This window comes from Corvus brachyrhynchos, unplaced genomic scaffold, assembly GCF_000691975.1.
Source record: "Corvus brachyrhynchos isolate BGI_N302 unplaced genomic scaffold, ASM69197v1 scaffold52, whole genome shotgun sequence".
NCBI classification, from domain to species: domain Eukaryota; kingdom Metazoa; phylum Chordata; class Aves; order Passeriformes; family Corvidae; genus Corvus; species Corvus brachyrhynchos.
Genome location: NW_008237221.1, coordinates 2,121,211 through 2,135,210, shown reverse-complemented (window position 1 = coordinate 2,135,210; position 14,000 = coordinate 2,121,211). Strand labels below are relative to the sequence as shown.

General features: G+C 38.0%; 1 protein-coding gene across 2 annotated transcripts in view; it reads left to right on the top strand.

The window, feature by feature from the left end:
• The window catches only part of PTPRN2 (protein tyrosine phosphatase, receptor type N2), a 583,516-nt gene that overhangs the window by 548,064 nt on the left and 21,452 nt on the right, over positions 1-14,000 (top strand). For both annotated transcript variants that reach the window (XM_017728914.1, XM_017728913.1), the window contains 4 exons: positions 733-852; positions 2,008-2,174; positions 7,837-7,890; positions 9,914-9,978. In XM_017728914.1, coding sequence (XP_017584403.1) covers positions 733-852; positions 2,008-2,174; positions 7,837-7,890; positions 9,914-9,978 — 406 coding nt within the window. The remainder of the gene's footprint in view (positions 1-732; positions 853-2,007; positions 2,175-7,836; positions 7,891-9,913; positions 9,979-14,000) is intronic.

The window sequence follows — 14,000 nt, the reverse complement described above, 5'->3', positions numbered from 1 at the left end:
AAGAGAAAGGAAAATTAAAAGGAAAAGAAAATTAAAAAGAAGAAAGGAAAAAGGAAGAAAGAAAACATAGCAAAAATGGAAGGAAAGAAAGAAGGAAAAAGAAAGTAATGCACATTTGCAACGAATCTTTTACAAATGTGCATTTGGAGGGATGATTTTTCCACCCAAAATGTTCCTGGAAAAGCAGATTTGCTTTGAATTTTTCTTGCCTTTTCTTCATTACTGTTGTTCAGATGCAACTTTTATGATTGTTCCAGCAGTGCAGCATTTTAATGGCTTTTGCTACTTGGCAAACTGAAAAAAGACGTGGGGTTGAGAACACAAACGGGTTTCAGAACATGTGACTTTAGTAAGTCTGTGCTGCTTTGGTGTTAAATATCAAATCTTAAATAGATGGGTGTTCTGCAAGCACCATTCAGTGTTCCTTTAGTGGATCTAAAAGTTTGACGGAAAAGCGGTTGAACACGGTACCAGGAGCAAGGAGAGTTTTTGTGGATGACCTGAATTGAAATCACAGGAAATTCTTTAATATTTCGTGGACGCCTGCAAAATATGGTGCCAGTTTATTCAGGGATTTGAAAGCAGCTGCAGAGTAAAAGTGTCTAATGAAAATGAAATAAATTTTCTGTGAATGGAATAAATTTTGATTGCGTGTCTGAGTGCAGTAATTATACATGTCACGCAGTAATTAGGCAGTCACAATGTGGCCACGGTGTCTTTCTTTGTCTGCAGATGGTCTGGGAGAACGGCTGTGTCGTTATTGTCATGCTGACACCCCTCGTGGAAAACGGAGTCAAACAGTGCTACCACTATTGGCCAGACGAAGGGTCAAACCTCTACCACATCTACGAGGTACCTACACAAAATATCTGGTTGCAAACGTGACAGTAAGTGCAGGGGCTGATTCCATGCGGGGCAGAATGGTGTTGGAGGCAATCTAACCTGGAGGTCGAGCGGAGGACTCTGAAATACACTTGGTGTGCCTTCGAGTAGTTTCACATTCGCAAAAAAATTGGAGCGCAGCTTTAACAGCAAGGTAGTTTCCACTGAATAAAATACAGTAAATAATGAGTGAAATATTGCAATATTAAAAGGGACAATAATTTTTGCATTTCGAATGTTTTTGCAACTGGTTGACATCGAAAGCATGTATTTGTATTTATATTTTACAGGAAAATAGTATTTTTGGTACTAGATAATTTTGCCTTAGGATAGCCATATGTAAATCCTTGTAGAAAAACCTCTATATTGCTGTAGTAATTAATCCTATCTATTTTTATCTCTTGCCTCAGTCACAACAACAAATATATATTTTTATTTTCTGCTTTGCATTTCTAGCCCAAAATATCATATCATGAGTTTTGTTGCAATTCAACATTGACAATGACTGTCAGATTTTTCCAGTGGTCAAGCTGTGTAGAGGAAGAAAATAATACCACAATGCCAAATATGAAGAAATGTGGAGAACTTGTGAAGAAATACTGTTATTTAAACTAAAATGGGAATAAAGTCATTTTCTGAAAAGATGAGCTCTGTAAATAAGCTGCATTTTTTAATGCTTATCTTCCTTCATAGCAAAAGAAACTGAATTTTCACTTCTCATGTGAATTCAACTCAGATTTTTAAGACCTCTGAGAGTGGCTTGGGTGATGCATTTGTGGGCATTTATGAAAAGAAAGCAACTGCCAGTCTAACACATTTTCAATACAAAATATCTTTTGTATTCACATAATGTTATAAATATTAAATTTAGTGAAATTTCACTTTGCATTAAAGTTGTCAAAATTTTTCTTATCTTTTCAATAGCAATGGCAGCTAACCCCTTCCTGACAGCTACACTGATTGCTAAATCAATTTTTTCTTTTTTTCCCCATACTGGCCAATTTGCTAATAAAAATAAAATTTTCATGCAGTTCCTTCATCCCAGAAATCTTACACCTGCAATCCTGAAGACGTGACTTGCAACCAAAATTGCTGATCTCCATTTGTTCCTTCCTGTGGGTGTAGGTAAATCTTGTCTCTGAGCACATCTGGTGCGAGGATTTCCTCGTGAGGAGCTTCTACCTGAAGAACCTTCAGACGAACGAGACCCGCACAGTGACGCAGTTCCACTTCCTCAGCTGGAACGATCAGAGGGTTCCTGCTTCCACCAGATCACTTCTGGATTTCCGCAGGTAAAGCACAAAGTATGGCAGTTCATTTAAAACGATACAGATCTGAGGAACTAGACTAGTGCTTTTATTTCTCCTTCGAAGATTTTTGGGTTGAAAGGGGGCTCCTCAGCCTGTGATGCCACAATGCTAAACTAACAGAAGTATCTTCAGCAGGTTGATGTTTAGTGTTTCCTCACACAGAGATGTTGCCTGGGTTTAAGACATCTTCGTTTCCCATTTAGAGATCGACATCTTTCCTCCCTTTGTATAATCTTCAGTGCTTCTGTATTTCTTTGTTTTTCAAGTATTTATCCATTCTGCAACTTCCAGGCTTTTTGTGTGGCTCCCCTAAGATCCTTATTTCAGGACTCTCACAAATAAATTAGGAAGAATGAGCATGCTTGAAAAAAAGAATCACAATGGAGTCATATGGCAATAGCGTCATTCCCATGGGACCATTTGCTCATAAGGATCCAACAGTGAGGTCTGTAGACCTTTGGCTGCAGGAAGGTGGAAGTCTGAAAAAGCAGATGAAAATGTTGACAAAGTGTACCCTTTGGAACTTTAAAGAGAGTCAGTGTGGCTTTAAAATACAAATATACAAAGGCAAAAGCTGTGAAAGTCCTTGCCACCTTCTCTAATGTTTGCTGCGCCTATCTAAATTTTAATTTGAAAATTAAAGCCATGCATGATAAATACTGGAGCGAAATAATCTTCATTTGATTGCAAACCGTGCCCAGTGCATCACGTGTAGGTGTTAGCGTGCACCAGCTAATCCACAGCGATGCGCTTATGACTAATGAAAAGAATCTTCAGGAGGTTTGGGGAGTTGGTGCTCAATCCACCAGCGGCCTGTGGGATCGCGTGTTCTTCTCTCTGCTCTACAATATTATCTACAACCCCCCGAAGTGATTATAAGGGGCTCAGTGCTCAAAAGGTCCAAACTTGTTTCTTTCAATGAGTGCTGGGAGCTCTGACTGATGCCAGTCGAAGCTGTGCATCTGCACCCGAGGGGAGAAGCTGGCATACAGCCAACAGGAGCTGGTTGCACAGTTGTCTGTTGACAAAATTTTACCCTTAAAAACTTAGGACTAAATGCCGCCCTTCATCCACTCAGTATTCTTGTACGTATTGCAAGGCTTTTCAAAGCAGAGAGACATCTCACACGGTGCAGGTCAGGTAATGGAGTGCAGCTGCTCTGAGTCACTTGGAGCTGTGGCTAGGTGAGGATGTAAGGATACACTACAGAGTCGCAACACAAAAGCGGTAGTGGAGCAAGGAAGCGCAGCCATAGGATGGAGTTGAAATTGTAATTGAATTTTCAAGGTTTTCTTCTCTGGGTTCAACTTTAATATGATTTTTGTAGGTTGATTTCCCTTTGCTTGTGGTACTGAGGAAGTTGCCTGTAGTGAATTTCTGTAGTGAGAATTGTGAATCGGTTCCATTAAGCTGTGTGAGGCTGCAGCACAGAGCCAGTGCAGCGTCCGGCTTTGCTCTTTTCAAAGTTAGTGGGAAATCTGTTAGCAATTCTAACTAGAGCATAAATGAGCCTGTACAGCCAGGACATCTGAAGTTCAGAGCACCTCGCCTCTGACTAGTTTCAGTAAGGATTGAGGTCCCTGCGTGAGCTGCAGGATTAGATCTACAGTAAGTCACAGTTCACATCGCCAAGAAAGTGCTTCTTAGAGTGACATTGTGTAAGGGTTAAATAGCCGTGTTGAAGAAGTGTTGTGCAATACTTTGAAAAAGAAAAATGATAACTAGCTGAGAAAAGTAGTGGAGCTGCCATTCTTTGTATTTTAAGCCAGTATGGGAATGAACCTGTTAAGATTTAATTGAATTCTGAGTGTTCATTTCACATGTATTCACAGTCCAGTGTAGGGTACTGTAATCATTTGCTACGTGCAGATTTTGTACAATGAACTCATAGTACTGAATGCATAGTAAAATTCCGCCTGAAAAGGAATTTTGGCATGCACAATAGCTGGTCTATGAATCTCAGTTTTCTTGGTCATCTGATCTTCCTTTTTTTTTTTTTTTTTTTTTTTTTTTTTTTTTTTTTTTTTTTTTTTTTTGTTCTCTTTTAATGACAAAAAACCTAATGCACTATTGCTAAAATAATGTATTTGGAATTCATTTATACAATACATGTTTTGCACCTGAAGCTTTCTATTTAAAGTACAAACTCTGCTGGATTACGACAGCTGAGTCATAAAGCCCCCAGAAAAATGTCTGACAGTGCTAGCATACTCTTAGTAGAGTAGTGCTAGGAAGGGGCTGCTCTCATTTCTTTTAATCTTATCTATGTTTTTATGTGCATTCAGTGTGTTTGTATATATATATGGATATGTGTGTATATTTATATATTCACATACATATATGAAATTAAGCATATACATAACCAACCCTCTATTTTTTATAATTCATCACCAAGAAAAATTGGATTCCCAAAATTACCTTGCCCAGAGTCTGTGGAATTATGGACCTTAAAATTTTTATTGAAGTAAATTTTGCAAGTCTCTTTGAAAACTGAAAGCTTACATTTCTCTTACTATGTATCAAACAGTGATTTAGATGATTTTGCATCTAGCAGATACATTAAACCTTGTTGAATAATCTATCATACTTTCATAATGTAGGAATAAATTGCCAAAAAGAGATTATTCTATATACACTTTGCAAATCTGTACAAAAGACAGTCCCTGAGAGGTGAGGCTACTACGGAAACCACTGGTCAGTTTTAAATGCTTCTGGAGTCCTAATTTCATTTTGAACAATAGACCAATCATTATTGCTCTGGACTAGCTTGTTAGTCATGCACTGATATGTGTCATTAAATATTTCTTGAGCCCAGAGGGAGCACATTTACACTTTAAAGAGGGACTGCTAAGCTAAAAGATAATTAGTATCACATGTGAGGGCTTTGCTTAAAATATATATCTATTATGCTATCACTTCTCGCTGTGTGCAATGGCATTTACTAACACTGCTCACTTTAAAAATGGACAAATTCTTATTTTGCCAGCTAATTAGCGGTTGCCAGTGTCATTTTTGTGATGTTGCAGCTAGTAATATGAGCCCAGTTGCATAGTCACAAAAGTGATCATTGGAAACTGTGACTCTGCTGCAGGGACAATGTGGGAAACCCCTTTTCTGAGCCTCTAACGACCTCTGACCTTTGCTTGCTGATGGTTTGCATGATGATTTCTTTTTCACTCAATGAGCCAAGGGTTGGTTTGTATTACTAATCATTCTTTCTAAGTTAATTCTTCCTGTATTTGTATATATATATATAATATATATTTTCTTCAACATTCAAGAACCTTGCTTACTGATGAATTTTCAGCTCACTCTCATTAGCCAGAACTAAGAATGAAATGAGATGTTGCTGCACTTCTAAATATTTTCATAAGCTATATATAGACAAAGCTATGAACCAGCTGGATTGAAATCCTTTGTTTTAATGTGTTTTCTGAAATGTGTGATAATGAAAATGTTTGAAACGCCTTCAATAAAACTGACAAACATAAGGTGTTTTTCCCTAACGTGTCTCTGGCTGTCTGATTTACTGAGAGGTCTGATAGATTTAGATTGAGTTTGTCATTGAAATTATATTAGGACTTTGGTAGATGGCTAGTCACAACATGCAGATATCATATTAGTGGTGCCACACTAGGAACAAAGGAGCCACACAAGCAGAAAGAGAAACGGTAAATACCCCTCTGCTGTGATTAGCTTTTATTTAATACTATAAATGGAAAAACAGCTCTTTACTAATGCACATGATAGGGGTGGGGGGAGAGTGACCAGCTGCAAGCTGGGGAATGCAGGTTGACTATATCAGGTGTTGGTACAGACATTTCAAATATAATTTACTATACAATACAAAAAAAAAAAAATCAATACCAGGCTTTATATCATATAGAAGGAGCTGATCCTCAAGATCTGACCATCAAGAATTGAATGGTTCATTCATGTGAAAACTCTGCTGCAGCCCAAGTCATTGAAGTTTTGCTTCGTACTACCTGCATATAGATGTATTTATGGACATATAAATGGTCCATTTAACTTCTGAAGTCATGTTCTTCTCAATGGCTTACCACTCATTTAATAAGAACATTGTTCTACTGCATTAATTACTTACATCTAGGGAATATAAATAGAGACAGAATGTCTCTGCAAGTATGATTTACATAGGTAAGCAAGAGAGTAAGAATGGTGAAAAGTTCCTGAATTCAAATGTTTAAAGGGAATCCCTACAAGAACTTAATATTGTTGTCAAGTTTGGTTAGAATCATAAGTAACAAAAAGAAGAATGTGAAAACATGGTTTCATAGGATATCACCAATACGTCCATAGCCTGTTTGGGTTGAGTTCCAGGTATCCCAACACCCTGTCAGAAGTTTAGGCATCTTCAGGCTATACTGTAAGCAGTGTTTAAAGATATGTGCATGTTTTCACAGCACAGATGTTAGTGAATAGATGAACAGCCAAGAACTAAATGATTCAGTAGGTTAGTTATGCTTTAAAATTCATAATAACATCACACCACTGTTGTCAAATTTCAGCAGCTCCCTTCAGTTTAGTGATCAGGATCCTGTGTAGCACTTATACTGAGCTGAGGCCTATTAGAGGGTCTGGGCACCCCTTGGAGGCTGCCCTATGAAATGATTTTATAGGACATCTTCTAGCTCCAGTAAACTCAAACATCTCATCAAATAATTTGAATGAAAGGTTTTGATTTCTTGAAGCAATGCTTTCCCATTTTAGCCTTTATTCATCTTGCCTTGTTAACATATGTGTGCATATTTTATGGGTTTTTGGCCTGTAACGTACTTGACATGCAAAATATATCCTAGAGCAAAAGAGAGGGCTTGGGATTTTGGTTTTTCTGAGGCAATTTAAATAGATTTAAACCAATTTTGTGGGCTCTATTCTTAGACTGAGTATCTTGGTTTGCTTCAGCACTAGTTATTTCCTTCATTGAGTTTACATATCAGCTGACCTGTTCTGTGGCTATACTTTTATTGATTGATTTCACATATATTCTCTTGCCACTGAGAATGTTTAACCAGGACACTGTTGAAGACAACAAGGTGTAAATATTAAATATATAACCCTTTTGCAGTTGAACCAAAGCAGTAGACCCAAAGCTTACTGATGGGTTTAGTTATTTTTACTATGATAAGATTACATTTTAGAATTTTTAAGAAGCGTTTCAGGAGATTTGGCATTTGCCTTTCTGGGAAGAAGTGGTGTTACAAATCAGCACACATTGTACAAAGTGTAGTGGGATAGCCTTTTTAATTTTGTATTCAGTTTGATGCCCCTTGATATTTCTTTGAGCAAGCTCACGAACTCAAAGTTTGTTTCAAAATTAAAGCATCTCAAGATAATCTTCATTTTGGAGCTAAGACATGAACCATTTGAGAAAATAGCTCATTTATTTTGCCCAGACACTAGTAATAATGGAATGTTTTCTGGGATTTCTATGGCAGCAAAGCAGAATCAAGCTTTAAACAAGATTACCTACCAAACAGCTTGTTTTATTAGGAAACTATCAACCTGAGTATTTCTTTAAAGACAGCAATATTTGTGTTTTCTTACTGCTTATTTTTGACAGTTGGCTAAAGAAACAGTATCTAATATGCTTAATTAATTTTTTGTGTCTGTTTTATTTCAGAAAAGTAAACAAGTGCTACAGGGGTCGCTCTTGTCCAGTAGTTGTTCATTGCAGGCAAGTACAATTTTTAAAATAGCTTTAGAGAGATCTGTATGTGTAAGAATTTAACATAGATATGAACAAAGTGGGCAAATTAAAGCTTTACTTGAATCACTAAACAGTGAGGTAGACTAAAAGTGTTAAGTATAATTCAACTGAGTTTTAATGCTATTTAATACTTAGGATCTGTTTTCATAATAAAATTATCCTTTCAACTGATTTTGTAGATGTTGAGCCATGACTTAACAATGTCTGGCCACACTTTCTGGTATAAGTAGCACTTCAATTTCATACATCTCCTTCAAAATTATAGATGTTCTTTGCATGCCCTCCCAATTTAGTCTGCTTTATTTTAGTTGCACTCAATTATGTTTTATTTCTTCTTTGCTTGTTTTTAGAGATTATGGTAAGAAGAGAGCAATCTCAGGGAGTAGAAACCTGTCCAGAGATTGAGTAATCCTTTAAGAGTATTTTTAGGCCTGACAATGTGATAGATGCACACAAAAGCAGTCAGGCAGTTCAGTGGAAAAGTTTGCCATAATAACAGTAATGTTGGGTTTTGCCATTGAAGGTTCTGACTTATAAGGAAAATGTTGCTCTTATTTATCAAAAATATCCTTGTAGATAATGAAGACAGCAAAACAGCCCTGCTAAGAGGCAGGATGTTTGCCATGCGGCACTTCACTTTGGATGGGAGGGAGGAGGGAAGGGACATGTTTCTCACGTGTGGCTCAGCCAAGTGAGGATGCAAGGAGCTGAATGCTCCAAGGGGGGGCTTGTCTGCATTGCCTTCAGGAAACCTGAGAAAAAAACGATTTGATGCACAATGAAGAGCCTTCAAGTTTCTTGCTCTTTCCTTACTGTGATGGATGCAAATATCTACCATGAGCTCAGCAGTTTTTGTTTTTATTGAGCCTGATTGCTGTCTTGTCTCTCATTATTCAGCTTAACTAATAAGATTGTGTCTTTGTTCCCTCCATAGACAGAGAAAAAAAAAACTTATCACCACTAGCTCCTTTTCTCTAAACAGCGATCTAGTGACTGAAAGAAAAAAATCTCTGTCTACAGAAATTGTTTCATAGTCTGCCTGTAAACAGAATGCAATAACGCGCTTCGTGCTGTTCTATTATTTTTCCTTCTGTTAATTCTTGTACCCAAATTGAGCTATCAATAAAAATAATGGTTTAATTAATAAAACTACATACCAGTCTAATGGGTCACACATGCACCTTTGTAAAAATTTTGGGGAGGGAAAGAAAAAAAGCTTTTACTTAAAGTCTTAATTATGTTTGCTAACAGCAGCTCTAAAAGAGCATCATGCTGGCAATTACACATTGCTCTCTGAAAGGGACACAAGCTGCATTCAGATTAAGGAGCTTTTCTTCTCCCGAGGCTTGGTCTCACATCTCTGAGGAACGGTTACTGATAAACAAAAGTTAAAGCTATTTCTTAGGACTTACAAGATAATATTTTTTCTGGTCATTGCTACTAGGGAAGAAATAAAGGAAAAGGTACAGAGAAAAAACAAACCACTCATATAGTGAAGAAAGTGTAGTCCTCAGAAGTCAAATATTCTTGAACAGGTCTCTGCATTCCTTCTGACCACTGTGTTCAAATGCAATCTGTGGCATTTTTGACTGTTCTGGATAATGTTCTAGTCAAAGTTACTCTGAGTTCTTGATCTCATACATGAGTGACAGTAAGATCACTGTATGTCCACTTTTTGGACAGAAATGGTATCCTGGTTTAGGGTTTTCCACTGTTGTTTAAAATGTTTTTTCTTGCATAAACAAAACTTGGCTTAAAAAATCAAAACAAAGCCCTGTTATCCATGCAGGGTAGTAGTTAATCTTCCACGACCAGCTTGTGTTTATTCTTTCTCTCTTAAGCTTTCTCTCCTCTCAGTACCCTCCTTTAACCCCTCATTCTCTCCTCTCCCACCATGTGTACACTATAACAGTAAGGGCAGGTACCTTCATGTTGAGTCTAGATGCACATTGATAGGTTTTATTTTTTCTTTTTCCTTTTCTGTTGGCAGCGATGGTGCGGGAAGAAGTGGAACCTACATTCTAATTGACATGGTTCTCAATAAAATGGCCAAAGGTGAGAATCGAAAGGCTTGTTACTTCCTCGGTACTGAAAGATGTGCTTGTGTTGCCATGACAACAGTGGGGGAGCAATATTCACAGAAAATCTGAGAATAAATTAGAGGCAAATGGTACTCTTTCCTGAATGTTCTGTAGTTTATTTTCATACCTAACACAAATGCTTTTTGAATGAGAGGTGTGTTTGTGCTGTTGAGAAGTATTTGAATTTTTAAATTTATCATTTAAAATAGTTACTTCAGCTTTCAGAAGAGATGCCTTGGGGCTGCAAAATCATAATTTAGTGGTTACAGGACCTGGGTCCCGGGCTGTGTCATGGCTGTTGCCTGGTCCCCTTGTCACCCCACCATGATGGTAAGATGTGATTATTTTCCTTTCTGGAGCTGCCCATTGCCACCAAAGTGTGTAGAGGTGGTGATGCCAGACAGGGCCTCATGTCTGGCACAGATTTGTTTCTTAGAAGGAAAAAGACTGTAGTGAACAGAACAGAGGACTGAAAATAAGTCTCCATTCCCAGTTCTGGCACTATCTGATATTGAACAATGTATTTAACTTTTCTGTTTCTTAGAAGTCTCATCTGTGATACATAATTTTATGACGTGGGAAATAATCTGTCAACTAAACATAAACTTTTGTTTGTTTAAAATGAACAATCTATAGATTCTCTAGAGAGTGGGACCATTCCTTTATTTTTTCTTGATTGGTAAATTGTTCATGGTGGGAAGCACTTGAAATACCCTGAAATAATCTTTGTTAGAACTAAACGAATTTTTAACGCTGATACTGTCTTCAGAAGGAAGGAGGGTGAGAGTGGGCATGTAAACCTGACCAAATAAACAAAAAGAAATTTGCCTTTATTGACTCTTAACCTGAGTTCTTAAGCTACATCTGGCATTATGCACACGTGTATTTAATGAAAAAGGATTAGTTGTAGAAACATACTAATTTATAGAGAGAAACAATATTTAGTTCGTTGAATTCTAATCACTTTACAGTTTTTGTTGAAGTTCTTCTAACATAGACATATTTTTATGTGTAGTTTAAAAATACTCTCCATGATTTGCAGTCATCTGCTGTTGCATCCTGAATATTCCAGTCCTCTGGGACATGGTGGCATCCGGTCCCTTTAGAAAGAAGATTTTAGCTTTTTTCTTTTTTCTCTCCAGATTCTGTTAACGTGTCTCATCAAACATGGACTGAATTTTCTGCCCGCAAGCATCATGTGGAAATTGCCACTGATGCTAAAAGAAGTTGTATGTTTGCCTTCTCCTTTGCGCTGTACTGAAAATAAATTTTTCAGTGGGATGAGATTAGTTTTTCATGCTCATTGGAAAATAGGTTTTTGCTCTGTGAAGGGATATGGAGATATTTCCAATGCTTGTTACTTGCCACATGACAACCTGGACTTTAAAAATAGAAGCAATGGTACATCATAAAATTACTGTAGACCTTTGTTAAGTGTTTGTTCACTCACTTTGGCCATCAGCAGTAAGAAGCCATAATGAAAACTAGATTTAAAGTATATGCAATTTATTGGCATAAGGAAGTAAATGAGAAGTATTTTCTAGCTCGGGGCTTTCAGCCACTTAAGGGAGGGTTGACTTTGTTGTAAAAGCACTGAAGAATGCCATTTATTGACTCCATTGTACCATGTAATGTCAAATTCCATTTTAAGTGTGGGCTTAGAGCTTCACAATGCCAGACAAGTCATGTGAAACTGGCCAGAGAAAGGCGTCACAGGGCTTTTTGGAGATCGGTCACCCCCATTTTGTTCTTGACCTGCTCCCCTCTGCCCGTGGGGGTGTGCAACGCGAAATCCCCTGACCTGGTGCTTTGGCTGGAGTTTAAATGAAAGATCAAAGGGCAGAGCGGGCATCTCAGCCCTGCTGAGGTGGGCCTTTCCCAGGCTGTCACACTGTGCGGCCGCCAAAGGTTTTGTTCGGGCGGGCGCCCCGGCCCAGCCTGTGCGGCCGGGGCCCTCTTTGTCTGGCCTGAGAAGCTGGAGGCCCAGGTTGAGGATCCAATGTTCATCAAATGATCAAAGGCCTGAAGCCCTGGACATGAAATCTTTCTTTCCATTTCCTTTTCTTAGAGAATGAATTGCACGAGTGGCAAAGAATGCCCTTTCCAAAGCTTTTATGTGCAGTGCGAGGGCTAACTTCAGAGTCCTTCAGCGCTGAACATAAAAATGTAAGTGCACTTTCAATCTGGGCCCAGCTGCAGGGCCAGCATCGAGGAACCCTTCTTTCAAAAAGGCCTTTAAGGATTAAGGCCTTCAGTCTTTCAAAAAAAAAAAAAACCCACAGCTAAAAAAAAAACCACCACGGACTTTTAAGAATAAACTTAGAATAATTTGAGTTTCTTGTTCCACGGTCTGGTTTATTAGAAAGTAGACAATAATGCATTTTTAAATCAAAGTAAATAGAGGAGTACTTAGTTTCAGCAGTGGGAAAGTAGAAAGCAATCAATAAATGCCTTGGCTCTTTAGTGGGGTCTTTAATAGGGTAGGTTGGGCAAAGGAGCTCCTTTTTCATGTAACGATTTACTTCCCTGCATTCTCTTAGACAGTTAACTGTAAATGCCTTTGTCATTTACAATTTCTTCCACTGTTCATTAAATTAGTGGTAACACTTAGTCTATTAAACACGTTATAAATTCATATCTTCTACTATCCTGCTGTTGCCAACCCTCACATTATTTTAGATGCTGAAAACCACCAACAAGGGACCTGTTTCTAAAGCCTAAAGCAGGGGAAAAGAAATCAAGCTGGGGAGGATTTTGTGCTTGACATCTTCCACATCAGTTTGACAGTCCCAACCCCTTTGATGAAGGGAATTTTAAGGAACGAAAATTTAAAGAAGCAAAGCATCTTGGCTCAGGGCACTTGCAGGACAGTAAAAGTTGGTACCAAGGGCAGAAATGCTCCTGTGGTGTACTTGGGGGGTGAATTGAGCTGGTAGAAAAATGTGCAAGAGCTCACAGGGGCACTGGGATGGATTTGCTCTTGGGGGTGGTTCTTAATGAATTTCAGTGTCCTCGCGGTACATGAAATTACTGCATCTGTGCACTTACTCCAAACAGCCACATTAAATAATCTGAGATACTGGAATAGTCAGAGAGCAGCAGTGTCTATCCAGTGCTATAATTCCTGTGTCATGTCAGCAGCAAGTTTTCAATGCAAAGTATATCCTTTTGTTTTGTTGTTCCAACAATTAATGTAGCTATTTATCGTGTAGTTTATTACTGTAATTTTTTTTCTTCCTAGCTTCCTGTGCTGTTGCCTAGAAGGTTTGGACCAGTTGATCCTTGAGGTCCCATTCCAACCTGGTGTTCTATGATTCTGTGATATGTAGAGGCCCTGATCCTATACCCATCAAAGCAATACGGAAAACTAAACAGTGTTAAATCTGGCCTTACAGTAACATATTTAAATACTATTTAACATGTTTTAACTATGATACCTATTTGACTATGATAACTATTTGTACATGGGTGTTACAGTTTTAAGACAGTCACCAAATCACCTCTCATTTCCATGACAGCCAGCTTAGGACAAGATTTAGTTTTGAGTTAGAAGCTGAGAAGTGATTTAGTTCAGCCCACGTGCATTTTCATTATTTAAATAGATACAGAAAATTATAATGGATTGTTTTTGTAGATAACAATGCTTGCTGGATTTTTGATAGGGACTGTTTTTCTGAGGCTGACTTCTGCTGAGAATCTCAACATTCTTGATGTATTTACAAGTTTTATCCTTTGTTACTAGGGAAGATAAGATGATTTAGATTTCATTTCCTTGATATTCTTTCCTCACCCTAAACTCACAATAATGCTGAGCTGATCAGTTTTTTTTCTTTTTGTGCAATCTAGAGAAAAGTTGAGAATTTTCTCATTTCATGTCTTTCCCGCAGGCTTCTTGTAGTGACTAAAAGTGTGATATATTGCAAGACATTTTTATTGAGTGTTCTTGTCACACACACACCCCCAAAAAAACAAGTTTCAGCTCCCTGTCCTTGTCTG